The sequence below is a fragment of the Magallana gigas genome, chromosome 5, assembly GCF_963853765.1.
Source record: "Magallana gigas chromosome 5, xbMagGiga1.1, whole genome shotgun sequence".
NCBI lineage: Eukaryota > Metazoa > Mollusca > Bivalvia > Ostreida > Ostreidae > Magallana > Magallana gigas.
The window spans coordinates 42,533,375-42,560,573 of record NC_088857.1 but is presented as its reverse complement, the minus strand read 5'-3'; the positions used below and the strand labels follow the sequence as shown (position 1 = coordinate 42,560,573).

Genomic DNA, 27,199 nt, shown 5'->3' with positions numbered 1-27,199 from the left:
TCCTAATAAAATACACTGTAAGTATATCAAGAACATTCATCAATTCCTGTATTCTCTTTTGAGAAGTGGACAGGCATAGTAGGCTATGCCTGTCCACTTCTCAAAAGAGAATACAATTTCAGTATCGATATTGATTTTGGTATTTGATAAATAAAATCCATATCCCATGTAAAGACGAGAATCTGGGATTCTTCTATAAATTATATTCGGTCTTTAAATTTTCTGAAAACCCTGACCCGATCAAATTTTTGATAATAAAAGATTTTTTTTGTTCGGATACAACACACAAAGTGCGCTCAACCAGAAAAAAGATTGCGAGTGACCTCCCTTTACAGTTGTTTACATTGGTAGCAGAACCGACATGATTTTCTTTCAACCACCTGAACGAAAAGTCCGGCGGAAAAGGATTAAGCGATCCCCGCCTTCAGAGAATGATGAAGGCCTTTGTATGGGAATATTCCAGACCTCACTTAACATGGGCTTCATTGTTCTTGTTTTTATAATTGCATCGACCAAAGGTATGTGAGATCAATGCCTTCTGAGTTGTACAGTGTTGTACTCGGGTACAGTGTACTTACTACACACGGGTACCTATAACAGTTTCTGTTGAAATGCGGAGGGTAATATGGTTTTTATCAATTTATGTTAAAATTGGCGGGTAGAAACACAATCCACTGATATTTGTCGGACGAAGTCCTATATGCTTTAGCCAAGTTGAAAGTTCAATTACAAGATCTAGTCTGTAGGCATCTATATATATACGTGATGCTGTTTACGGTGACAAAATTCAATGATTCTTTTAAAAGACGTTTGTTTGGTAAAGGAGAGAACAAACATTGGAAAAAAAATTTAAATAACGTGAGTTAGAAGTAGAACTACATACTAAACTTGCTCAAGAGATAAAAAATAAAATTCCGGTGATATTGTAGTATACTATATGCTTATACAATATTACACTAATTCGGTGATCTTTTGTAAGTTTGTGCGAATTGTATTTGCATGTATTCATGGATTGGGGTAATAAACAGATCGTCAATATGGGTCGTTGCGGCCCGAGAGTGAATAAATAATTGACGGAACATGCAAATCGATCGAGACTGGAATGAACACAACGCTGAATAAAAACCGAACAGATAGCCTAGACACATGCTGAGAATTTGCTCTGGGTTTCTTTTTATTCTGGGTTTTAGTTTAAATGATGAAAAGAATGGGAAGGAGCTACGGGACTATCCAAAAGTGAAGCAAGCTGGCAAAAATCTATATGCAGGAAAAACCCAACATACATGTAGCAGACCAATTAATGGTTTCTGTTTGAAGTCTTTTAGAAGACAAGCGTTATGATGTTTTCATTGTATCCAGCTTTTTAATTATCATTCTCTATTTCATAGTCTTAAATACTGTAACGATTATAGTATGATGCTGTAATATTAGAACCATTATAACAAGACCTTGGACTTTCGGTTGGATGTAGCTGTCTATTTCTTGCGTCAAAACAAGTTAAAATTGACGCAGTTTCAAGCGAAATAAGCACCGATTGCGTAGTCTTAGCTCAAAAGCCAGACAAATCTTGTTGATTTCAGATAGTCGTGGCTGAGTGGCCAGCAATGAAATAGACAGGCCTGCATCACATTACTGTTTGACACAACTATCCAAAGTCCAAGCTCTTGTTAAAATGGTTCTAATATACTTTCAATGTAGGAGAATGGATCCTTGACGTCATCAGGTATTTCCAAAACAAAAACAACATCACCTCACAGATACCGGTCCTCGATGACTGGTTACCCTCCATACAATGGCCGGAGTTTAAGAGAGTCCAGAGCTTGCCCAAGTTTCTATTTTATTCGGTCATACTTTCTGTAACATCGTACAATGTCATAGCTGGAGTCTGGTACTGGCTCTTCGGGAGTGCAAAGCGGAAAAAGGTAGTCCACGTTTGATTAATTTATCATAGGTACTAGAACACATGTTATATGTTTTGGTTATATATATTTAAACCTGTAGCCATTGGCTACTATTTATAGCATATAACCTGTAGAACATGTATTCAAGTTAAGCACGATTTTCACTCATTCGAAATCCTTTCTTTGTCGCATTTGCACAATCCCCACCCACCCACTTTTTTAGTGACATTTAAAAATCAAGGACTGTGCACTATGTAAAATGTTTTATTTCAGAAAGAAGTTTGAAGAATCTTTATATGTATTTGTACGTGTAAATAAATGCAGCAAAATAAGCGCTTCCTTCACTAATCATGTGTTTTGTTATTATTGTAAATAATTTATGTTCTGTTGAGTGGAACGAATAAGAACATAAGTTTCTGTTTCACATTCATCTACCACGAATACTTGTATGATATGATATGACATAAAACATTCCATATATTATTTTCACTGTATAGTAGTAATTTTTAAGTTGCATGTACAATACTTTATATTTGTTGAAGGGATATGGTGACATCGAGGAAGATTCTTCACTCTTCAATGACGCAATGTTCAGTTCCTTTAATGTCGCAGTGATGTCCATTGTTTCTGCTCTACTGGCCTGGTTCACATCAAATAAAGGTATTGAGATACATTTACTAAATGTCAACTAAAATTTGCAATGGTTTGTGTTTGAACTTATGTGATTATACACCTTTACACACGTTACGAAATATCCTTCTTATTTGAGCTTCCTCGAGCTTATTTGATCCTTTTTCCTAAGAAAAATGTTATAAGTGTTTTTGCTTATAAACATTTCTTGTTTGTATAAAATACCAATTTTTTGAAAATTTCGTTGTCACAGTTATGAACCACAGGCCCGCGGTTTATTCATGCTACATTGTAACTATTATACACAAACTTTCGACAGAAATCACAGATTTGTATAATTATTGAAAATATTGACCATGTCTGAGCTAAGTATAAACTTAAGCTCCTCCCTAAAAAGAAATTGGTATTGAAAGATGAAACAGAATAGCACTATGTACTTAGTGGCTCTAATAAAAATTTTAAAGTGATAAAGGACATCGATGAACATGTAAAAAATCTAAAGCCTAAGTTAAGTATTCTTCATTTCCCTGTATTCCAGGTTATTCCCGCCTCTATAATGATGTGTCAGATTGGGGTTGGTTGTATTTTGCCGTGTCAGTTCCCGCGCTATTTTTGTATTACGAAGTCTCCTCATACTATCGCCATCGTACTTTTCATTCGCCAATGCTGTATAAAAATATCCACTTCTGGCGCCATCGGCCCAAGGAGACCACGTGGAGTTTAATGGTGATGCACCCAGTGGAGTGTGTGGCGATGTTGTTGCAGAGTCTACTACCTATGTACATGTTTCCTACACACATAGGTAACAACAGTTTTTCAGCAATTGTCATGGAGAAAAATCGGATAAACGTTTTGGTTTTATATAGTAATAAAAACTAAATTCAATATCAAGTTCTTATAACAAAACAAACGAGTTTTACCAATAAATTGTCTTTCATTTTTCATAACAGATTATTGATATCATAAATCACCGTTTTGCTCTTTCGTACCGTCTCTGCAACAGTAAGTTTGTTATCAAACTAACAGTCCATCCGTTATATATTGAACTTCTAACATTTTTATTTCAAGGGGTTTACTTGTTCCTGACTATGGTCACCATGTATAATGACCTAATGTTTCACTCGAGTGATAGTTCATTTCAACAGAACCATAGAAAGTAAGGCAGTCAATTATACTCATCCCATTCGTAATAAACATACTAAACTATCCCCTACATCAATGGTATAATGCTGACACTATTGACTTGTAGGTACAAAGACGTCAACTTCGGCGTGAACTCAATACTTCTGGACTGGGCCCGTGGAACACTGCATCATGACATTTATGACACACTGTATGCCGAGTCCAACCACTACAATAAAGAGGACTAGAAACATGTCCGAATGTAGGAAGTCTAGAAAATTCCTGCATATTGTTGTCTTGCTTGCTATCTGCATAGGTTTAGGGAGTCTACAGCAAAAGGACTTACTTCTTAGACAGCCAAGCCGAATCGGATATCACGAAGTAAAAACGACAACTTCAAACATTTGGTAGATATCGGTGATAGGAATCCCTGGGGTACTCATATCATATAGATCCTAATTTTATCGCATGGATCCAACTTTTTACAGAGAGTCTGCAACCAAAGTAGAACAAAAACATTCAGTATTATGTATAGAAAAATAATCTAGTAACAATTCAGAACTTACAGTTCTAAATTAGTTGAATATTAACCGCAAAGCAGTGTTCTATTAAACATAAATGAATATTCATTAAATAATAGTTTAGGCTGTCATTGTTGACCCTTACAAAGGGATAGGGTGTTGAAGGTGTTTATACACAAAGAACCATAGAAAAGTCAAGTCGTAGAAAAACTAGAATAAACTAGATATCTCCATGTTCATATTAGTGGTTAAGAAATGCAGTGATATTTAATTTATGACCTTGATAAGGTGATACAGATTAAAGACAGATATCGCGTGATGAAAGTTTTAGAACTGGATATTTTTAAAAGTTGGTATTGACTAATAAAAAACTTGGTACATTCATACACCTGCGTGTATATCATTTATATGTACGAGGAATTTATAATAACCATGATATGTAATGCTCGATCCTGTTACATGATGATACAAGTAAACAAACAGGTTTTACCGGCACATGCATTATATTATTATCTATGGATTTTTAAAAATGAGATATACGTTGTCATTCATCGTAATCTTAAATGATGAGTGTTTGAAACACGCTTATACCGGGTACTTGTGTACTGGCACATTTGTACATGTAGCATAATTGCACTGAGTATGAATTTCATATTTTTATTTTGAATTTATCAAATATTACGTTACTTTCTAAATAGGTATTTATCAAATCCATTGTTTAAAAGATGTATGAACATGATGCTGGTGCCTCAAATTATAAGCTGAAATTGGAACTCAAGATAATACAATGTACTTTCTCTGGTACAAACGAGCATTGACTGTCCATGTGAACTTTATATTGGTAGTTACATAATTGAATCTCAAGGTGTGACCTAGTCATTAAAGACACAACCAAAGCTTTTGTCAACTCGAGTTGTTTTTTGTTGTTTTTATTTTGCCACATTCTGTAAATTAGTTATATACAACTATACGATATATACAACACTGAGCGGGCATGTTTTATTGTACGTTTGGAATTGCAAAAAATTATCCAATATAATTACGGAAAACTGGAAACTCGATACGAAGCAGTTTACAATGTCCATATCCCGTACAGAATGCTTTAATGTAGAAATAGATATAAAGATGTGGAAGTAAATAGCTTTCATTTAATACCGGTGGAATTTGTGCAGTTTCAGCCAAATCGGAGAAAAAAAGTTTGTAACTGCAGCAGCTAGTGGACTTGCATTTCCAAATATTCGTTTGAAAATGTACTATCCGGTGCTGCAATACCGGTATCTTTATTTATTCTATTTATGGTTATTCAATTTTTGTTCAAAATACATTATTAGTATTTTATCTATCTTAAATTTTCATATTGTTGGAATCTGTACGTTAGATTTGATTTCTTTCATGTTAGATTAACAAGACAACTTCAATCAATAATCTGTCTTGTTCACGTCCATGAGCTTTAGCTTTGTAATACGTAATTACATAATTTGCTCGAGTTGATATAATGCCACTAGATAAGTTTTATACATAAACCCATATCTAATTTGGCGCTTTTCAAAGTCTGCACAATGGAGTTTGGCACAAGAATCATGTTTTGTGGGGCTAATTGCAAAGCGGTTTTAAATTTACATCCATGATCTACATTTGTGTAAAGATTTTGAATGGAAAGAAAAAACTAATAGAGAAGGTAAAGATTTGGTTAAAAATACCGTGTTGACAAAAGGATATATGATAACTTTTATTTGAATCCTCAGTTTATTTTCGAAAAAAAAAAAATCTTCATGTAGTTCGTATGAAATGAAGTATAATTATACAGATAGATTTGTACATATTAGAACTTTCCAATGCTGTTCCATGATGATTAACCCGCTCAAGAAATTTCTGAAATGAAGATGCAATGTGGTTTACCAAGAACGCAGAAACCACCGAAGCAAATAAAACTTCCGCAATTCCGATGCATTTTAAGAACTGTGCCAAGTTTAAAGCCACACTTCGTCTCCTGGTATCAATGGTCACCAATCAGCGCTGGGACGCATTTAAGGTTTTTATGATTTTTTTTGTTTTTGTTTCTTTTTGGGTTTTTTTGGAGTTATGCATTCTTTGCCAAATATCAAAGTCGACGAATGTCCTTAATTTGCTATGAACGTATTTATGAACAAGTATACTATTTCATTTACAAAATAACTATGCAACGTTTTGCTTGTAGATTTTTTCTGGTGAATACGGAAAATTTTATCGCTGCTTCTGGTAAGACATAGTAAGGTGATAAAAGAGATATGTAGTACATTGATACAATGTTTATTTACAGACTGAAATTAACGGTACGATTAATATAAATAATTGATATGCATATTTACATGCATAAAGCTTGATGTACGCGCTCCTTATTAACATACTAGACACAACAACGAATCAAATAGAAACCGTTTGTTTGTTTGGTTGTGGTTTTGGGGGTTTTTTCCCACCTTTTTTCATGCAATTTTCCATAGGGATGTTTGGGATTTTGTTCTCCATACCATATGATTTGCATGGATGCTGTTGTCTAGTAATTGTTTCAAAAAGACATGGACTAGTTAAAGATATTCATGTTATTATCTGTATGAAAGAACAAGGCTGATGTGTTCATGTAATTCAAAGTTTAAAGTTTACCGCAACTTGTGTGCATCCAAGCAAAATTACATGTATAAGCAAATTCATGGAATTAAGCCCCATTTTCTTTTGACCAATATTGCCTAAAAATAAAAATGATTTAAAATTAATACTGTTGCGTTTAAAAGCACGCCTGCAGAAAAGGAGGGAATTCTGGGGTTGGTTTCCAGGATTGAACTCTAAACGATTCCAAGTTTCGACAAAATATTTTTTCTTAAAATCAATGTAAAATAATGCATTACTGGAAAGCAAATTCTTTCTTCATCGGAAACCTCCGGATTGAATCGTAGATGACACCCCCTTCAGTTTTGGTCATGAATCTTAAATTTCATAGGTAATTAACAATTTGAAATTCTTTGTAACCGCGAAATCATATTCACCAGTATCATAGGCATAGTCTTCATCATTGTATGGTTAAACCTCGGATCACCGTCAATATACTGGACGTGAATGAAGCGCCTTTAAATTCTTACAGTCTCTCGGTCACAAATAGTGCATAGACTATTTTATAAATGCTTTTATTTTAGGAATGAAAAAAACACCATTTATATGTCTCCCATCCGCCTATTGTTTAGATTGTATTATACATGTATTACTGGTTAACTACATTTAATAGTATCTGTCAGTCGGAATAGCTTTGTCTGCTGTGTGAATTGTTCAAACAATGGTCGCATATCATTTTCTTTACGTTTCGTGACATTTAGACACTGTTTAAAATTTGTCATTTCAATATCATTAATGTTATGAAAAATAATGTTTGTAATCTTAGAATTATTTTAACATTTATGTGGGGCATATTTTGCTTACTATTATTATTTACGTCTGTAGGGAAAAGAAGAGAATTAACGCCATTTTCTTGCTATGTTTATAGCGTTTCCGTCGGGGTTGCTAATGCATACTATTCAATTTGTAGAGAATAAAAAGTTGACGAAGTGTACGAATACATAGACGCTTTAAATACCCATCCATTACATAAGAAGAAGTTGGTAACAAGATACGAAGAAGAGTGAACATAACATGCAAGGAACATAATAAAATGAGAAAGGTATTAAAACGATCTCGGCTAAATTTCATACATTGTATAGATATATTTTTTTGAGTATGTGTATGCCTTATATGTATATTATAACGTATGTGATTACTGATGTTAGAGTTAATTTACAGTAAAAGTGAAATAAAAAACGTGTTCCTAAATGTCTGATATGATACATTATAAGACATTAAAGCAATTTAAATTCTCTAAGAATTCATCGTATTGACTTTAGTTTTTCTTATCCTTGGAAATCGCAACAAAGGGAATTTGATATGCTACGGCAAGGAGGAAGTGAAAATACAAGCCTTTTATTCGCTGCTGGCAGACTTGACAACTTCTGAATGTCATAACAGCCATACCGTTCTTTTCCCAGCAATATCTGAATGGTAAGATACACGCATTTGTACTCTTCTTATATAGCGCCAATTCGCAATACAACATACTTAAACTTGTACGTCTTTTTCAGGTTTACGCTTTTAGTACCACAAAATAAATATTCCGATATGGTGGGTATTTTTAAGAGTAATTGGGTACTTAGTATTGAAGACCGGAGGTAACGTATCAAAAGTCGCTGTTGTCTGCATTTGTGGCGTCTGCTTGCAATGTCCACGTCTTTAAATTAACTCAATTTTCAGGTCCTGACAAATGTAGGTTTTTTGTTTGTGGTGTCTGCGGTTGTCCGCGTCTCTTTTGGCTTTGTCGTCTGCTTTTTCCGTGTGCGCAGTATGAGTGAGGAATGAGAGGAAGTTGAACAGCATTGCCTCAGTAATTACTTTTTTTTCAGGGATAATTTTTATTAGGACCATACACCTTAATTACTAATTTTGTAAAACAAAAATTGCAGCAACCACTCCCAATCCTTGTCTGGAGTATCGAGATGCTCGTTATCTATCCGACGATTGTGGAAACCATAGCAGCACCGGATACTGCGCGCAAAGCAACAGCGCATGTCTGCCTTCCGAGGACAGCTTGGACTGGACTTGTAGATGTATCCATAGCCATTACAACCACAACTCGTCGTGTGTTCCAGGTACTGACGTCCTGGCATGTTCATGTATTCAATTTTTAGACTGACTTGTGTAAAATATAATTTTGATTCAGGTACTTTAAGTATTCCAACAGGACAGCATGTTTCTTTATAAAATTGAGACATTGAACACGTGTTCATTTTCTATTCTAGTTCCAAGTTCCCTTTTCGAACACAAGGTTATGGCTTTGGGCAGTCTTAAATCTGACAGGATTGTTTTACTATCACAGGAAGATACAAATAATTCAGGTATGTAGCAGTTATTACATCTAAATATTAACATTTTATGCTGATCGTTAAGTTTCCTGATACTAAGTATTACGTTATATGGTTATAATTGTTTCTACAGAACATTTGTTTGAATTCGGAGATGCTGTTGAAGATGTTAACAGCAATAGTAGTAATTGTGTGATCAGGACCTTCAATTCCGGATTTAATTGCTCCTTAAACAGTTCAGGAATTATTGTCGGTGTTAACAAAGTCCTTGACAGTGCATTATATCACGTGATAGTACACGTTACTTTACAAATTGGGTCGGAAAATGCAGAAGTTGAAGATACACTCTCGATATTATTTGAGGTCCAGGCGACTCAACAGAATCAGACTATACTTATTGCCGAAGGAACATTAAAAGATACACTGATAACCACGGTAGATCTAAAAGTAAATGACACCAATCCATCAATACAAGGAAACGCCCACTTCTTGAGCATGGACTCCAATGGACTAGTGAAGACGAATCAAACGACATTGCTAGACACAGATTTCGTCTCTCAAATGTTTACAGCAATTGTCTATGATAATATCTTCCTTAACATTGTAGTATATAAGCTGTCTCATCAAATAAGCATTAACGAGAACACAAATGGTACTGTTATTTGCAAAACTGATCAAAGGGTTGACAGTGCGTTATTACAGACTAAGGACTTTTTGCTGTTACTGCCCGACGGGTCAATAGTAGTGAAAGAACCGTTTGATTATGAAATGATTAAAGAATACATGTTTGAATTGTTCGGTCAGGTTGACGATAAAAACTTTACGATTAAAATAACTTTAAATATTTTGGACGTAAACGACAATCCACCTGTTCTCGACAATAATTACATGTTCACTGTAACCAACTCACAGCTCCGTGCCATTGTGGGCGTGGTCCCGGCGACTGATCCAGACACCATTGGAGTACTGAACTACAGTATCACAGATGAGGGCGGAGATTCCAGATTCCTGATAGGTTCTTTCGGTGAGGTGTCCATGGTGAACACAAGGAGGGGAGGTAACGCCATCGTTACTGTGACGGACGGCGTGTTCTACGTCAACGCTTCCGTCAAGGTTAATGTCGTGTCTGGAGAGACCAATGATACTCACGAACATTTTAATGTCTCTAATTGTTCTATATTTGAAAACAAAGATAAAGGGACATCTTTCTGCAGCGTCTTTAAAGAAGGATATGTCGATTATACTTTTGACCCTCTGAGTGACCGGACTAAATTCATTTTGAATAGCACTACGGTAGGAATCGTATTGTACTTAAAAAAAGGTTAAGTTTACCGGCGCTTTTGGTATATTACAACAATAAAAGTTATGAATGTACATATAATTTATTTGAAGCAATTTTTTGTAGGGAAATATTACTACGAACGCTCCACTGGATAGGGAAGATATTGACCATTACGACTACTCCGTAATAGCAATACAAAGCAAAAACCCCTGTAAATTCGCAGTAAGATATTCCAACCAAAGGCTTATTAAGGCTTTATGTTCAAAGTTAATTTACAGATGATAAACTGAGCACTAGTGTCCCTATTTTATTTATCTCTTATTTTAGACCATTCCAGTGAAAATCTCGGTTCTGGATGAAAATGACGAAACACCAATGTTTGATCAACCGGTATATAGAGGAAAAATTCGAGAAAATGCGAATGGTACCAAAGTTACGGTAATTACACTTTTCGAATTCTCTGTTTACTTTAATATCAGTCTAAAATAAATTTATGGGCGTTATTTTGACAATGCATCTTCATCAAAAATTTTGAAATCATTCTTTCAGTTTGAAACCCCATTAAAAGTAACGGACAAAGATTTGAATTCCACCTTCACATTCAATATCTCTGGAACTGCTTTTACTATCAGTTCCACTGGAGAGATTTTCTCATCGGACGAGACTATAGACAGGGAGACACACTCCAGCTATAACTTATCTGTGATGGTCAAGGATGGAAAACATAATAATTCTTCCATCGTGGAGATTTTAGTGGAAGACATGAACGATAATCCGCCAATGGCTTCTAACATGACGTATGCAGTAGAGATTTATCTAAATAGCTAGAGATTGATTATTGATATACTAGATAATTGGTCTGATATACTATGATATATCAGAACTTCAATATGATGTTGATTAGTACATGCATTTTGTCAAATTTATAAACAAACCTTTCGTTTTCTCTTGATACAGATTCTCAGTTTTAGAAAACGCAACAGAAGACACAGACATTGGACAGGTCTTTGCAACAGATGCAGACATAGGAATAAATGCGCAGCTCATCTTTACAGACGCAAGCTCTGGATACTTTGAAGTGAATACCACTGGATTCTTGAAAGTCAACCGATTGTTAGATAGAGAGACAAAAGATGAGGATGTTTTCACTGTCAGGGTCTGTGACAGTGGAAGGGACATATCATTGTGTACAAGGTCCTGGATCACTGTCAATATAACGGACGTAAACGAAGCGCCTAGTTTTAAATATAATAAAGAAGTACCTGTTTTTCGTATACCAGAGAATTCCAACTGTTCTTCAATATCAGATCTGACAGAATTTTTTTTAGACGGGGATCTTGGTGTCAACAGAGAGCTTGACTTCAGCGTTTTGAGGTTAGCGCTTGATTATAAAAAACGGGAGTTTATGTTTATAGTTTTGAAAGCATCAGCTATTATAGTTTTGTTTTTAACATTATGTAAAAACTCCTAGAATTCTAAGCCTAAGATAAGATATTAAATAGAAAATTATGCATTCTTTGAAATTCGAATTTAAGGCTTAAATTCGATTTTACTTTTATAACAAGCTAATCAAAGCATATAAAAAAACCGTCGTCATGTGTTTGTTGATTGTTTTATTTCTGTAGCGAGTTTGATACATTTCACATCGATTCCAATGGTAAACTTTCCTGTCCCGACTTAGACTTCGACGATAGCTTGAATAAGGTGTATGAATTAACTATCCAGGCTACTGACAGAGGAGACCCTCCCTTGTTTACGAATGGTACCATAATCATCGTTGTTGAGGATGTTAACGATAACGCCCCCATACCTACTGATGATACACACTTCAAAATTGCGTTTTACAGGTAATATTTACATGTAATTCATCATGGGTTTTTTATTATTGAATGTGTTTTCCTATTACTTAAACGTCATTTTTTTAAAGTAAAGTCAAGAAAGCAAATCTTCTCGATAAAAAAGGAAATTTATGTATTAAAATGCTTTATATTAACATTTTTTTCTCAGCGGGGCATGTCCAAACTGCTCTAAACTGGTGGCACTAATTACCGCAACAGACAAGGATTCTGGTAGCAATGGAGAAATAGAATTTCAAGAAAGTGGTGGTAATGCCAGTGATTTTCTCATAATAAACACGAACAGTGGATTAATTGAAGCACCAACTAATGATATGAGTTTGTCTAACGGAACTTACCTGTATATCGTGAATATTACCGATAAGGGCACTCCGTCCCGTGGTACAACAGTCACTCTCTCATTTAATGTTGCTGTATTAATGAACACTCAAATTTCTAGAGTTTTTAACGAGGACAAACTAATATTTAATTGGCCTGAGAATGTTGCTTTTCCTTCACCTTTCATTGTTGTTAAAAATTTCACAATAAACCCGGCCATTGAGAAATTTGTTTTGCCCAACTACAACATTGGGGATTTCTACCTAAATGGTTCTAAGCAAGAATTTCTTTACGTGAACAGAACCAAACATTCAACGTTTTTCGACCGAGAAATACAACACCAGTACAGGTTTATTATCCAAGCAAAACTTCCTCTCTACAGCATGCTTGCTGAGGTAAAATACATATTACGGTACTTTATCCTGAAAATGTTTAGGCTTTTTCTTTTTGTTAAAGAACGATTTAGTTTACAGATTTCATTAATGTGCGGAATGATGTTCTTTGGTACATTTATTTTTATTTTAGTTAACCATTAACATCATTGATGTCAATGATAATCCACCTCGATTCCAATCTGACATAGCACAGGTAGCTGTCATCAAAGAGAATGCCACCAACGGCACGTCTCTAGGCCTTATGTTTAATGCAACGGACAGTGATGAGGGTGAAAATGCCGAGATAGCTTATAAGATTTCAAACGAGAGTAAGTCGATCCCCTAACACACGTTCTGGTGTGTATCTTGCTTTTCTTACCATACAATTGGATACTATTTTTAAAGCAAGATTTCTAAGTATGTTTATACACGTATTGCCCATTTTACAGATTGTGATGATGTTTTCAAACTTGACAATGCTAATTCCGGAAACATAATTCTAATTGGAAAACTGGACTATGAAGATAAAAAGACCTGCAAGTTGACCCTTACGGTAAATACTAGTATTGAAAATGTATAGTATTTAACATCATTGCTTTAGTTGTCTAAAACTAGATTGATATAAGTTTGAAAATGGCTTCGTTTTGTTTCAGGTATTCAACCCGAATAATGAAACAATGCAGTCTTCCGTCGATGTTCATATCGAGATTGAAGATGTCAACGATAACTCGCCGTCATTTGATCAGTCAGTTTACAATGTATCCATTAATGAGTCGATCAAAGACCAGGTAATATTGCAGCTATAGTTTCCGACATTTTCATCAATACACTTATTTCATGATTTAAGACATAATATATGTAATAAATGAGTAAAGGCAGAATAAAATCCATTTCAATTGTTCCAAAATTATTCATTTCACAAAGTTTAGATTGAAAGATGAAAGAAAATTGCCGTAGAAAGTTAGCATCATACGTTTGTGGATTTTGACCATATGTATAACGTTCTCGCGGGAACACCAAATTTAATTTTAATCAACTTATTAAATTAATGAAGTCCTTTTCTGTTTTCTAAATTATTTACAAAACTAGGTAGAGGAAGAAGTGTTGGTATATATCAATGGGTTAAATGTAACCGATCGAGATTCCAGACAATTCGGAGTAAAGGGTGTTCGAATTTCCATCGAAAGACCATCCGAATGTCCTCTATTAGTTAAAGAACACAAAGGTTCGCCACTTCTTCATTAATTTGAATTTCATAGTTATTATTTAGGTTAACATTCTAGTTATCATACATCTTGATCATGATTTTCACATATTTTTTTAAAATTGCAGTTGACAATTTTGTTCTGATGATTAACCAGAGTATGACATTAGACTATGAGTCTACCATCAACTTTAACTGTACATTGAGAGCGACGGATGGAGGTGAGACAGAGAGAGGAGTCACAATTATTGGTCTTGTATACTGATGTATAGATCTGTACTACTGTATAAATGTTATTTAGCATATATATACTGGGTATATCAATTGATAATCTAGCTTTAAAAAAATATTCAATTCTTAGCCAAAAGCACAAAGTAAATAATCAATAATGAATGTCTTAAAATGCTTTAGTATCAATATTTACAACAATATAGGCTACTTTACAAAAAATAGCACACATTAATTACAGAAGGCTTACTAAGGAGGCTCGGTGGTCAACAAAAGTAAACATCAGATCTATCTGAATTTTAAGATATGGTTTGTTTATCTATAACAAATCATTTAGTAAAGAAATAGTCCATCGATTTTTCCTTTTGAATTTGGATTTTTTTTTTTATATTTTATTGAACTCTTCTTCTAAAGGAGATTAAAATAGTCTACAAATGGCAACGACTGTCGAGCTCTCTTAACCAGAGTTTTCAACAGAGATATACGGTTGTAATAAAAGAATTTCGGACTGTTTTGTCCAATTTTCATTTTTTTTTTACTTGGCTTTAAAATATGTTTGGTAGGTAATTTGTCATCAACTGCACTTTTGGAAATCGAACTACTTGACATAAATGACAACTCGCCAGAGGCAGATGACGTCATTGAGAGAGAAATCCCGCGAAGTTCGAAGATCGACTACGTGATTGTTAGCCAAATAAACGCTACTGACAGAGACAGCGGCAGAAATGCTTTATTATCATTTAGTAATAAATACTTTTTTGCACAATGATAATTAAACTTACTTCTTCCTTTTTCATTTATTCCTAAGCATGTACATGTACTGTAGGTTTCATTAAATTGCTCATTACCTTCATTTTACAAAACGTTTTTTTTTTTAAGATTTCAGCACCAACGATGATGGATATTCTTACTTTAAAATAGATGCTACAAATGGAAAAATATCTATCGCAGAGAATTTGACGACTCTTCAGTTGGACTCGGTAGAGCTTACAGTCATTGTTAGCGACGATGGTCTCCCCAAACCGCTCTCCACCTCAGTCATGGTGTGTTTGTTTTTCCTTTCCTTACTTTTCATTTCTTTTTAAGGAGCATCAAGGACATTTGGTGTTTTTGTGTTATGATTGATGATAAAGTATTTTATGAAAATCAAAATTTAAAAACACGAATATATTTTTATTCATTTGAATCGATAGTTATTTCTCTTCCGAAGACGAATATGATTTTTAAACAAATAAGACATGATGATCTATATTGATTTTTCTTACAGGTCAAAATTAATATTACTGATGACAACGAGCGCCCTTTCTTCTCTCAAGCTGAATATCGGGAGAAAGTTGAAGAGAACTCCAAGTTAGAAGGCGTGCTTATGACAGTGACTGCGCAGGACCGGCAGAAGGAAAATATAACTGCATGCAATTGCACTTACCGACTTATTGGTGTGTATTATATATACTTATAAGCAAATAAATGTTTTTTCTTTGTCTATATATTTTTTTTAAAATGATACTTTTGCATTTCAGATATCAGTGATAATTCCAACGATAATTCTTACACGATAGACGGTGTCACCGGGGATTTGATTGTAAATGTGAGTGGGTATGATAGAGAGGAGGAGCCATTTATCACCCTGACGGTGGTGGCGAGGGACGAGGGAGGGAAGGAGACCAGCGCCAGGGTCAATATCACAGTGCTGGACCAGAACGACAATGACCCAAAGTTTCTGGAGGATTTCCAGTTTGAAGTCTATCAGGTAGGATCAATCGAGAGTTGGGCTACAGTAACTGACAATGTTATTTTGAAGAAACTGTTCCCATATACTAGTAATGTATGCTAATGGATTAAAAGGGCTTTGAAAGGATTGATTTAAAATGATAAATTAATTCTATCCGTGTAAAAAAGGAGCCAAAAGAACATATACCTGCAGAGGTTGAATACGTTGTGTTTTTTGTATTGTTTTAGGAGGCCCCTGTCGGCACGTGCTTTGGTATGGTTACAGCAGAGGACAAGGATGAGGGAATGAATGCCGTCACACTGTACAAGATCATCAGGGATTCCATCACTTCCAGTAACTACAACGATAGCGTGATCGTCATAAAAGAAACCACTGGAGAACTGTGTAGCAATGAATCCCTGAACATTGGGGCAGTTAGAGACTTCACGGAACACGTATGCTTAAGAGAACATACATTATATATGAAATATATGTACCTTTTATTGAAAAAAAATCAGCATTAATTTTATTGGTGTTTCGCGTTTTACGACCTTAAAACTCCATCTATTTTTAGGTCACCTAAGTAAACTCAGGTGACCTATTGCTATCTGTCGTCGTGCGTCGTCCGTCGGGCGTTAACAATTTTACATTTTTAACTTCTTCTTAAAAACTACAAGAGTAATTGTTACCATTTTTGGTGTGAGGCATCTCTATGGTAAGAGGATTCATGGCTCTACCACACTGGGGCGCCACAGGTGGGGCCAAATATGCAAAAAAGCCAAAAATTTCAAAAATCTTATTCTTTACTCCCACACATGTGAGGAAAAACTAGTTGCATGGTTATGATATCCATGAAGCCGTCTATCAAAATTATGAAATTCATGGCCTCTGGGTCAGGGGTTCAGGCTCTAGGGTGGTGCCAATATGGCCATATAGTAAAAATGTATTAAATCTTAGAAAATCTACTTCTCTATTCCCATATATGTTTGTTAAAAACTAAATGCATGATTATGATGTCAATGAAGCCCTCTACCAAAATTGTAAAATTCATGACGCCTGTGTCAGGGGTTCAGGCTCTAGGGTGGGGCCAATATGGTCATATACATGTAGTTAAAATGTATTAAATCTTAGAAAATCGTCTTCTCTACTCCCATATATATTTGTTAAATACTAAATGTCTGGTTATAATGTCCATGAAGCCCTCTACCAAAATTGTGAAATTCATGACCCCTGTGTCAGGGATTCATGCTCTAGGGTGGGGCCAATATGGCCATATAATAAAAATGTATTATATCTTTTAAAAAACCTTCTTCTTTACTCCCACACATGTGGGCAAAAAACTGAAGACATGGTTATGAAGTCCACTAACTCCTCTACCAAAGTTGTGAAATGCATCGCCCCAGGGTCAGGGGTTCCAGACATGGGGGGGGGGGGTGGCAATACAGTGTTAATGCATATAATGTTTAAAAATCTTCTTCTCTACTCTCACACATCTGTATGAAAAACTGACATCATAATTATGTTTACCAGGAAGTCCTGTACTAAATTTTAAAGTTTCTGCCCCCTAGAGTATGTGTTTTGACTCTAGGGCAGGGCCAAAATGGATGTTTAGGTGTTGATGCATATAATGTTTAAAAATTATCTTCTTTACTCCCACACACCTGAAAGGAAAACTGAATTCATGATTTTGTATAACAGATCTTTACGTTTTTTCCCAAAATTATTGGTTTCATAGTTCTTTTTGAAAATTTTCAGGCAGGGAGGTGGTCGTCATTACAAATTTATAATTTTTCTACTCCAGAATGAAACCTAATTAAATGCATATATGAGACTCCTCGACAAGTTTGTGTATGGGTAATATGCTACTCAGGTGACCGTTAAGGTCTAATAGCCTCTTATTGTTAATATATCGTTACGAAGTAGTTCCCTAGATGCAGTTATGCAAGGGGGAAACATATTTCAAAATTAAGATTAATTCTCTTTATATACGTATGGGTTTATTTTGGTGATGACTTTTGCCCTTTGCAAATGGTTTCAACTACATTTTTTACATTTCCCCTCTACATAACCTGTAACTTTCAGGTAAGGGTGGAAGCTATTGATAAAGGTGACCGCAACAGGAGAAACAGAGTGACTGTGTCTGTGATAATCAAATACAAGGACACAAACCAACACCACCCTAACATCACCCTGGTCAAACAAGGCGGTATGTGAACTGACTTCATTCCTCTCCTTTTTACTTTATTTTTTTTTTATCTCAGCTTCATCGAACTGCATGACAATGTAGTTACAAGTATATACTTTATGTTTTGTTCGTCTTGGAGTGCAACCTTTTTTATCTTTAAGATAATGAGATGTGTGAAAATATTGGAATAATAGTGGATGGCGAGGGGGTTGATTTTAGGGGTTTTATGTATACAATTGTGTGGATTACAACTGAAAAATTCAGTAGTACTTTCAAATCCTACTTATCAGCAAAGATTAACTTGTACTTCGTTGTTTTGGTTTAGTAGAGAAGATTCTTTAAGCAAAGGAAGCTTGACTCTATTTGCTCTATGTAACCTTGCAGATATTGAACCAATCAGTCTGAAGAGTCGTCAAACGAATATACCTGTCACGACCTTGAGAGCAAATGACCTTGACGAGGGGAAGGACGGCGAGGTGGAGTTCAGCATACTGGAAGGAAACGTTCTGGTAACAACGCTATTTATATCGTTCGAAATTCATTTTAAATACTGAAAAACGTTTGAATGTAAACCTGAACAATGATGTGCTAATAAGATGTTCGCGCTTTCTTTTTAGGACATGTTCACGATAGACAGAGATACGGGCGCCCTGTCGTTCAGCAGTAAGATTACGATGATTGGGAGCCATCCAGTCTATTTAACTGTTCAAGCTACGGACAAGGGTGTCCATCCAAAATCAAGGTGTCTGCTAGTTACATGCATCTCATATCCTTAAACTTATAAATATAATTTTATTATTTTAAGAAGCTGTACTTTAAAATTTGGATCCATTCAATTCATAATCCTAAAAAAATACCTTTGCGATGTAAATATTTAGATTCTAAAACAAAAAGAATGATATTTCCATCTTAATGGTTTCAAACCCCATTTTCAGCACTTTGACGCTCAATTTGACCTTGGAAGGTGAAAAGGAGAGCTACATCGCTGATAAAGTCAAATCCGCAGAAGAGTTTATGACCTACACGTGGTCGCTAGTGGGCGTTGCCTGCTTCCTCATCCTAGTCACGGCGGCTGCGGTTTTCGGGTGAGCTAATTTTCACCCCATCTTAAACAAAAATATTCTACGAACCAATTTTTTAACTAAGTTAATACTGCATTGACTTGTTACTAAATTATATTAAATTCTTCCTAAATTGAATTGTATCAACAAACATTACATCTCGATAAAGATTCATTGAATTTCATTTTCAATTGATCTGTGGTTATCTGTTGTCGTGTGCCGTTTGTCATGTGTTATTGTTAATAAACTTTCTTACTTTTCATAAACTACATAGCCATTCATGAATAAACTAGGTTTTTATCACCCGTAAAGAAAGGAGAGCGTACATTTTGAAATTCTTGATCCCTATCCCTCAGAAGCAATGCTTTTTTTGGCAACCACTAGAGTACATAAAAATTTAGTTGATTGATCCAATACATAGAAATCCTAATTTCACAGTTTCATCACGACTACAGAATATTTGATGGCAAAAATGTGTTTTCCATCGAGTTATCAATTCAGATATCGCAGACAATCAAATTGCAAAAAATGAATATACCATTTTGGTAGTTGGAAACTGAACATTTTCATCCGCAGAGGAAATGAATAGCTCTGTGACTGTTTAGGCTCACAGGCTTTTCGTATGCGTGTCTATTGGTGTTCAAATCATACACATGCATGGATCTAAACTCAAACTCATTTAACGCCCATATATAGGAAATACATGTACTTACTTTAAATAGTTACCAAAAACGGGCATCGGATCGATATCCCTTTTGCAAACAAGTTATCCCTTGGACAAACACCCCCCCCCCCCCCCACCCCCTTGGAATTGTTTGGGTCCGCGCATGATATAGGTATATTAAATAGAGATATTTCTTTCAAGTTATACCTAAAATTGCATTTTTTACTCTGCTTTATATGAGTAGGTTTTGCCAGTCCCGTATAAAGGCCCATAGGGATTCTGAGTTATATGACGACAATCGGAGGACTTTCAATGGTCTGAAGCATAACGTGAGCTACGGTGTCAACATGCCACAGATGCACCTGTTACAGCAGGATCGGACAGACACTAACGTAAGTCAGCTTTACGTGCACTATATTCAATTCAACTATCATGACTACAAGTATCAGAACGGGTAAAATTCATAATGAATTTATTAGTGGTACATGTACATGTATATGTAATTTTATAAAGATTTATTAATTTTGGTCATTCTCGCTCTCTCTCTTTCTCTCATATGACCATTAATTAGAAAAGATATTATGATATTTTTAGTCATGAAATAATCATTTCTATTACCGATTTAGGCACAAAGAAGAACAGGCTTTAGCTCTGAGTAAGTACATATACAAGACCCTCCGACTGTGTTTAGTTTCCATATATATTAGAATGTTTATATAAATACAAGAGAGGAAGTACTTTTCATGATTTTTTAAAGCAAATAATTGTCTGGGGTTTTTTTTAAATTTTTAAATTCATATTCAATTGATGATTAGGTTAATAAAAAAGCATTAGTTAAACTTGTGTCAAATCTTCAACATTTCCCACGATATACATTTGATTTGTAGCAGTACCAGTTTTGAAAGTAGTCTAGACAGGTATCCCCCAGAGAGAGACGGGCCCGAGGAGTTCGACCACAGGAGGAGTTTCAGAATTTCTCTGTTTGATCGACATGCCCCGGCGCCCCAACTCCCACCACCCAGGGAATCTAGTGGGCCAATAATTCCTAAACCTGACTATGAGTAGCAAATGTCATGTACCATTGTATGAGTTGCATAAAGTATTGAAGTATCATTTTTACATCTTTGATTGCGAGTTTTCAGGGAAACACTTTGTATATGATTGAAATTGCTTTTTCATGCCCCATTGCTTTACCATGTGATTATAATATTTATGTTTATAACCAAATATTTCTTGCAGCAAACTGTTTCATAATATTTCAATTATATACTCAACACCACATTTTGATTGTTTTGTTTACTTAACGCTCCTGGAATACTTGTGCACGGGTATTTTACCACTAATAATTACTATATATCTACTTTATCTTTATTAAATTGTTATCCATTGTTCGTAATGTTCCATGTCTTATGAATGATGCATTTTCAAATCATTATATTAAAAGATTTTTACCGCTGTTTTTTTTGTGCTTTTTTGGGGTGGTTTTTTCAGATATTTACACATTTTTATGTCAATATCTTGGGGTTTTTTCCCTTTTCAGTAATGTCTTCATCTCACTCTAAGACCACTGCATTTTATTCGCAAACATGCAGTTAATTTGGGAGATTGTCCAATTAATCAATACGATAACATGTTATACAACATGCATTCTAAACATTGTTCTTGGCAGTTTAAAGGGGCATGGTCGCGATTTTGGTCAAAAATTATTTTTCCGATTTTAATATTTACAATGCTTCAGAAAGGCATATTTAATAGGCAACCAAAATTTGAGTATCATTTGTTGAGTTATAAGCGAGTTACAGAGCTTGAAATTCTTCGCTATGTAAACAAAGTGTTTGTTTACATTTTGAACGTTAAAGTAAAAATTTCATTTTAAAACTTAAAACGAATGTGTTATACGTTAGAAACTGTTTATTCATGTCTAAAATAAATAAAAAGATAGAGAAATAAGCTGGAAATAGATTTTATACTGGTATATTGAACCTATGTAAACAAAAACAGGGCACGAGCCTTGTTTACATGGCAAACAATTGTGAGCCCATTAACTTGCTTATAACTCTACGAATCACTCTCAAATTTTAACTGATTATTAGAAATGCCTTACTGAAGTATTATAAACAATAGAAATCGAAAAATAAAATTTGACCAAAATCGTGACCATGCCCCTTTAAAGGGTCCGTTATGTGAAAGGTATGCAAGCTAACGTTTGTTTAAAATATCTGAGAAAAAAATTCTGTTTTATAATCTGATAAGCGTTTCACTTAAACTTTAACACGGAAGGATATTTCGAACCTTGTGACTGGCAAACTCATGACCTATAATATCCGAAACCCATTTCACACAGGAAAAGTACAGAGAAGTCATCAAGTGGCTCTCAATCAATGCTAATCCATTCAGGGGTTTCAGTTGCCCTGATGTATTGCACAAAGCTTCTCCATGGGATACTTATCATCAAACTTCATATAGCTTATTGAATTTCGGTAATTTCTACTATTAACAAAATTTAAGTCAACTCTGCAAGACTTGCTGGTTTTATTTATTATTCAGCCAAAGAACATGACTAGATCTAATTAATATTATGTTCAGATAGAAAAATATAAAATATAGACATTCTAATAGAACATTGAAAAATAAAAACGTTTTAAATGAAAATCCTGTTACATGTGTAACACTCAACAAAAGTGAAAAGAAATTCAAAACTCAAATCCAACCAAAAAAATAAACATGTATGTACAATGTATGTATTTCTTGTGAATCAAAAGCACTGAATTATATTTTTTTTTACTTAGCAAAAGCATGCTGTTAAATAAAGACCAAATTCTGTAGACATATACCTATAGGTACAATCAAATGGCAAAATGAGGGGACTAATATCATTTACCCTGAATTTAATAAAAGATTTATGTACATTTGAGTTTAACTTTTAATTTGTAATAACATGTATCTGCTTAATTCATTACATTTCAAAAATGCAAATGGTAAACATCTGAACTGCAATGGGTTCTTTCAAATTGATATAAAAGACGACCAATTGAAAAAATATGTAGAAATGAATTTTATAAAACAAAGTACAAGTAAATAATTGTTTCACTATATACACATGGCGATATGATATCACAACTTTTAAGTCTGGTACAATGAAATACATAGAAAATATAGGATACATGTATTTACAAACACCAAGTAAAACAAATGGTTCACATAACTTATGGAAGACCACTAAGGCGTCACAAAAATTCGTTGTTCATTTTTTAGTACCAAAACCAACCAAATCATGGATAATTGTCTCTCTGCTTAATAACTGATATTAGTCGTGATTGCTTCAATTCATCCTATCAGATTCTTCATATTGAAAACTGTACATGCTTTAACTATACAGATTGAAACTGGCATTGTTTAGCCAAGCTTTAAGACAAGGTTTTTCTTGTCAAACTAAAGAGTTGGTTCATACTCGGTGTTTGGATTAATGGGAGTTCTTATGTGCCTGTATACCATGATAAGCAACTTCAGAAGCAGCAGGAGAGAAGCAACACTCAACATGACCACCAGGAAGATTGAGATTGTCTCCCTAGTGTCTAGATTGAAGTTTTTGGAAACTGAACCTGCCAGGGCAACAACGAAGACAATGTTAGGAGTGAAAGTGTACCTTGTATAGTTGTCTAAAACAAAGTTGTCAAGAACAAACCACAACACGATAACAAAAGACAGAACTCCAAGGATGATTGTGCAGGCCAGGCTATTTTCAACACCTCCTTTATAAATCATCACCATGGCAACATTTAGCAAGGTTGCCACAGTGGTCCACGTAGCATAGATGGCCAGACCATTCTGAACCAAAAAGCGAATCAACCAAATTTCCTTGGTGGCATTTGCTCTGACAAGAAGGCCTAAGTTATTGTATAGACGTTTAAAGGAGAAGAACAGACAGACATACAAAGTGAGTGGAGTCAGTGCTATGACAACTAAGGATGCAATGATCTCTTGTCTGTCCCAGACAAACAACCAAGCGATGTTTGCCAGGTTGTTGATGATGTATACTGCATAAATCACTGGCGGCATGATGGGAAGGGTGTAGATGTAGTGGCCCTCTCGAGTCTTGCGACATATCGTGGATAATGCGTATACCAACCATAGAGCCTGCCACGCATAGATAAAGCCCCAAATACTAAATGTCCATCCTGCTGGGGTTATTTCAAGGTTAAAAACATCTGAAATATCTCCAGTAGTGTTTTTGAATATTCCTGTATAAAAACAAGAAAAAACTTGTTAATTACTGATGAACAACTGAAAATTATCAGGAATGTTTATAAAGGTAGAATGACATGTTTAAAGCTGCAGCTTTAAGGCTACATGTTGTATAAATGAATATTTCCATTTACTGTTAATGCAGTGAAGGTTCCATTTTGTGTTTATTGAATTCAATCTTCATGAAAAGGATATATCTCTAATAGTCATCAAATTTGATTCCAAAATCAACTACAATGTAGAACTTCATGATCTTGATAACAGTGTTGCATATAATTCTGAAAATTATTTTTCAGCACACAGTGTTTTAGATATCATTGTCTAAATTTATAAAGTGGGGTTTCTTATGCTGCTTTGTTACTAATTCTAAGCACTGTGTGCCAGCAATTAAGATATTCAGTACATCTATAACTCTTATGATTATTGTGTGCAATGACAATTGGTTAATTACATGCATATTCCTTTACATCTACATTATACTATCATCTAGAACAGGACATATGTAAATCTGAACATAATTTGGCTCCATCAATCATTTCTGAATGCCCTCAAAAAGACACCTTTTTGGCTTTGTATAATGATTGACAGTTTCTACTTTCCAAATTTTTTGCCAAAGCATGACACCTCTACTGTATACTGCATTAAAAATGACTTTTGATAAAAAAAAAATTCACCTTTCAAAACTTCTGAGATTATGTAACCAATTTTGACTCAAAGTTGTTATCTAAAATTTACTAGGTTTGTTTCATTTACAAGATACAACCGAAGAAATTCTCAATTTAAAAGCTTGGACAACACTGCAGACTGATAGCCAGGTTACAAACATCTTCATTGTTGACCACCCTTGTAAATTACTAAGATAAACCAGGGAGGAATGTTATTGCCAAGGTATACCCCATTTATAGTAGCAATAAGTCCAGTTACATGTATATCAATACTGCTACATGATTTATGATAGTTTTCAAGGGGGAAAATTAGCATTATCTCATTAGATTGTCACATAAGTATTTTAGTTACTTAGTTTTATATAAAAATTATATCATTTTGTAAAATCCATTCAGTCAAGCCTGACCAAGACAAATTACATTCATTTGATTAAAATCAAAAACCTCTGATCATCATCAAAGATGAACAAAGATTTTTTCTGCATTTATGAATCACAATATAAACAATCAAATCTCACCAAGTTTCTGCCCCTCCCCTCCTGCCAGGGCATTGAATGCGACCATAACAGTCCAAACCAGGCATGTCAGTACAATCAGAAAGATCCATCCCCCTCTGTGGCCCTTCATGGTTCTGCAAAGATCAACAAGAGGTTTCATCATTTCTTTACATTTAAAAAAGTTTCAGTTCATGAAATTAATAAAGGTAATAGCTGGAGCTGATGAAGACTTCATAGCTTGTTATTGTCTATATTGGGGTCACTGAATGACCACATGCAATGTCAAATAGGTTTCTAAAAGTAAAGTTTACTTGGAACCTCCAACCCCAGAAAAATTTTCTGGATCTACGCATCTTTGTAATTCTCCTTTGTTTAGGACTTCACTATTAGATTCTACTTTCAGTAGAACTCTGTTGTTCATCAAGTTCATCTCATGCATTTACTTCAGTTAAGTTTATTAAACACTAACCTCCTCCCTTCCCAACATGCCCCCCTACCCACCCATCCCATCCCAATAGAAATCAATGTGTTCATTTTCTTATAGATAAATACATGTGATTCCAATCAGGTGAGTTTTCTGTAAATGTAAGAAAGTGGTGTGTGGGTCGCGAAAGTGTCCATACATGACAGCTTTATAACTGTTCACATTTTTTTCTACTCAGGACAGGTCAAACAGGGTGTGTCAGTGTGTACTTTTTTTTTAACAATGAAAACATAGCCTATTATTATTGAATCAATATATGCATCTTCAAAAAATCAGCTTTTGTTATTGTTAACGTTGTTTATTGTTTAAGTACAGCCAACATTAAGGCTAGATCTGCATGATTGTTTGATCATTGTTACGATTTTAGCTTATAGATGCAAGTCTGTTCACTTGCAAATAAGATGAATATATACAAATATTTTCTTGAGGGCACACCACAATCACTGTAATGCAATAGGGCCATAAATGTAAACGCATACTTGATCTTTATGAGATAGATCTACTTGCTGATCTATATAGTTGACCATATAGATCATGGTCTGTTACACCCCCCCCCCCCCCCCCCACACACACACACAAATACTTCCCAGGCCGTATAAACAAAACAAACACACAAAGTGTAGATAAGAAAAACATAACAAATTAACTATAATAATAAAACAATTAAAACTATAAAAGAAAATTATTCCCACACTGCCTGATGTTCAACACACAACGTCACTGAGTAAATAAAGCCGATCTAGCTGTCAGTCAAGATGCCCCAACACCGAACATTATTTTGTTTATAAAAGATTTAATTTTACCGTTTAAATACAAATTAAACATATATTAACGAGCAAAGCTATTAACTTACATAAATCTTCTCTCTGTTGTCGTCTGATAGTTGCGCAACTTGCGCTTGTTTATCTCGAGTCAAAAAACGTGACCGGAATATTTTCGTAACGCTACTCGGTTGTTTCCGATATCGTGACGTAAAGGATATTGTAAAGGGTTGATAAAATGAGGAACGCGACACGCGCCGTGCCGATTTTAAAAATTTCAAGTCGGCTAACAATGAACAATGTATGATGTAACTATCGCCTTTTTGTCTTGACATCTTTTTAAACAACGCTTCATTTACAATTTTCTAGCAAAATACACACGTGCATCCAGCAAGGCGTGAGACTTTGTTTACCTCGAAGTTACACACGTGCTTGAACCTTTTCACACACCCCTCCGGAAACAACACGCATGAAAAATTCAAATGTAAGAGGTCTAACTATCCCAATTTTGTAGTAATGCGAGGTCATTCGAATTTTTGATGCGAGTTGTTTCCGGAGGGGTTGTGAAAAGGCC

At 34.8% G+C, this 27,199-nt stretch overlaps 3 protein-coding genes across 7 annotated transcripts; 2 read left to right on the top strand and 1 right to left on the bottom strand.

The window, feature by feature from the left end:
* The first annotated feature begins 317 nt into the window (after nucleotides 1–317).
* On the top strand, nucleotides 318–5,081 carry LOC105323182 (uncharacterized). Its single transcript, XM_011422180.4, has 6 exons — nucleotides 318–518; nucleotides 1,699–1,922; nucleotides 2,444–2,561; nucleotides 3,070–3,333; nucleotides 3,600–3,687; nucleotides 3,781–5,081. The coding sequence occupies exons 1-6, from the start codon at nucleotides 362–364 to the stop codon at nucleotides 3,899–3,901; spliced, it is 972 nt and encodes a 323-aa protein (XP_011420482.3). The 5' UTR covers nucleotides 318–361; the 3' UTR covers nucleotides 3,902–5,081.
* Nucleotides 5,082–6,054: 973 nt separating this feature from the next.
* LOC105323183 (protocadherin Fat 4) lies at nucleotides 6,055–21,429 on the top strand. Of its 5 annotated transcripts, none has more exons than XM_066085590.1 (29): nucleotides 6,055–6,206; nucleotides 7,728–7,859; nucleotides 8,110–8,233; nucleotides 8,314–8,877; nucleotides 9,028–9,123; nucleotides 9,224–10,383; nucleotides 10,496–10,594; nucleotides 10,700–10,810; nucleotides 10,922–11,169; nucleotides 11,330–11,746; nucleotides 11,998–12,219; nucleotides 12,380–12,941; nucleotides 13,072–13,249; nucleotides 13,370–13,473; nucleotides 13,574–13,708; nucleotides 14,010–14,145; nucleotides 14,253–14,345; nucleotides 14,916–15,095; nucleotides 15,232–15,395; nucleotides 15,620–15,788; nucleotides 15,873–16,102; nucleotides 16,312–16,518; nucleotides 18,146–18,269; nucleotides 18,633–18,757; nucleotides 18,866–18,990; nucleotides 19,184–19,333; nucleotides 20,218–20,365; nucleotides 20,600–20,628; nucleotides 20,861–21,429. In XM_066085590.1, exons 5-29 carry the CDS (start codon nucleotides 9,057–9,059, stop codon nucleotides 21,036–21,038), a joined length of 5,361 nt encoding a protein of 1,786 aa, XP_065941662.1. In that variant the 5' UTR covers nucleotides 6,055–6,206; nucleotides 7,728–7,859; nucleotides 8,110–8,233; nucleotides 8,314–8,877; nucleotides 9,028–9,056; the 3' UTR covers nucleotides 21,039–21,429. The 5 variants fall into 5 exon arrangements, with proteins under 5 accessions (XP_065941662.1, XP_065941659.1, XP_065941663.1 ...); XM_066085587.1 differs by having other exon boundaries at nucleotides 8,080–8,233; XM_066085591.1 differs by having other exon boundaries at nucleotides 6,057–6,206; nucleotides 7,643–7,859.
* Nucleotides 21,430–23,253: 1,824 nt separating this feature from the next.
* On the bottom strand, nucleotides 23,254–26,858 carry LOC105323180 (uncharacterized). The gene is made up of 3 exons (XM_034448588.2): nucleotides 26,718–26,858; nucleotides 25,402–25,514; nucleotides 23,254–24,214 (listed from the first exon to the last, which is right to left on the bottom strand). Exons 2-3 carry the CDS (start codon nucleotides 25,508–25,510, stop codon nucleotides 23,406–23,408), a joined length of 918 nt encoding a protein of 305 aa, XP_034304479.2. The 5' UTR covers nucleotides 25,511–25,514; nucleotides 26,718–26,858; the 3' UTR covers nucleotides 23,254–23,405.
* Between the last annotated feature and the right edge of the window lie 341 nt (nucleotides 26,859–27,199).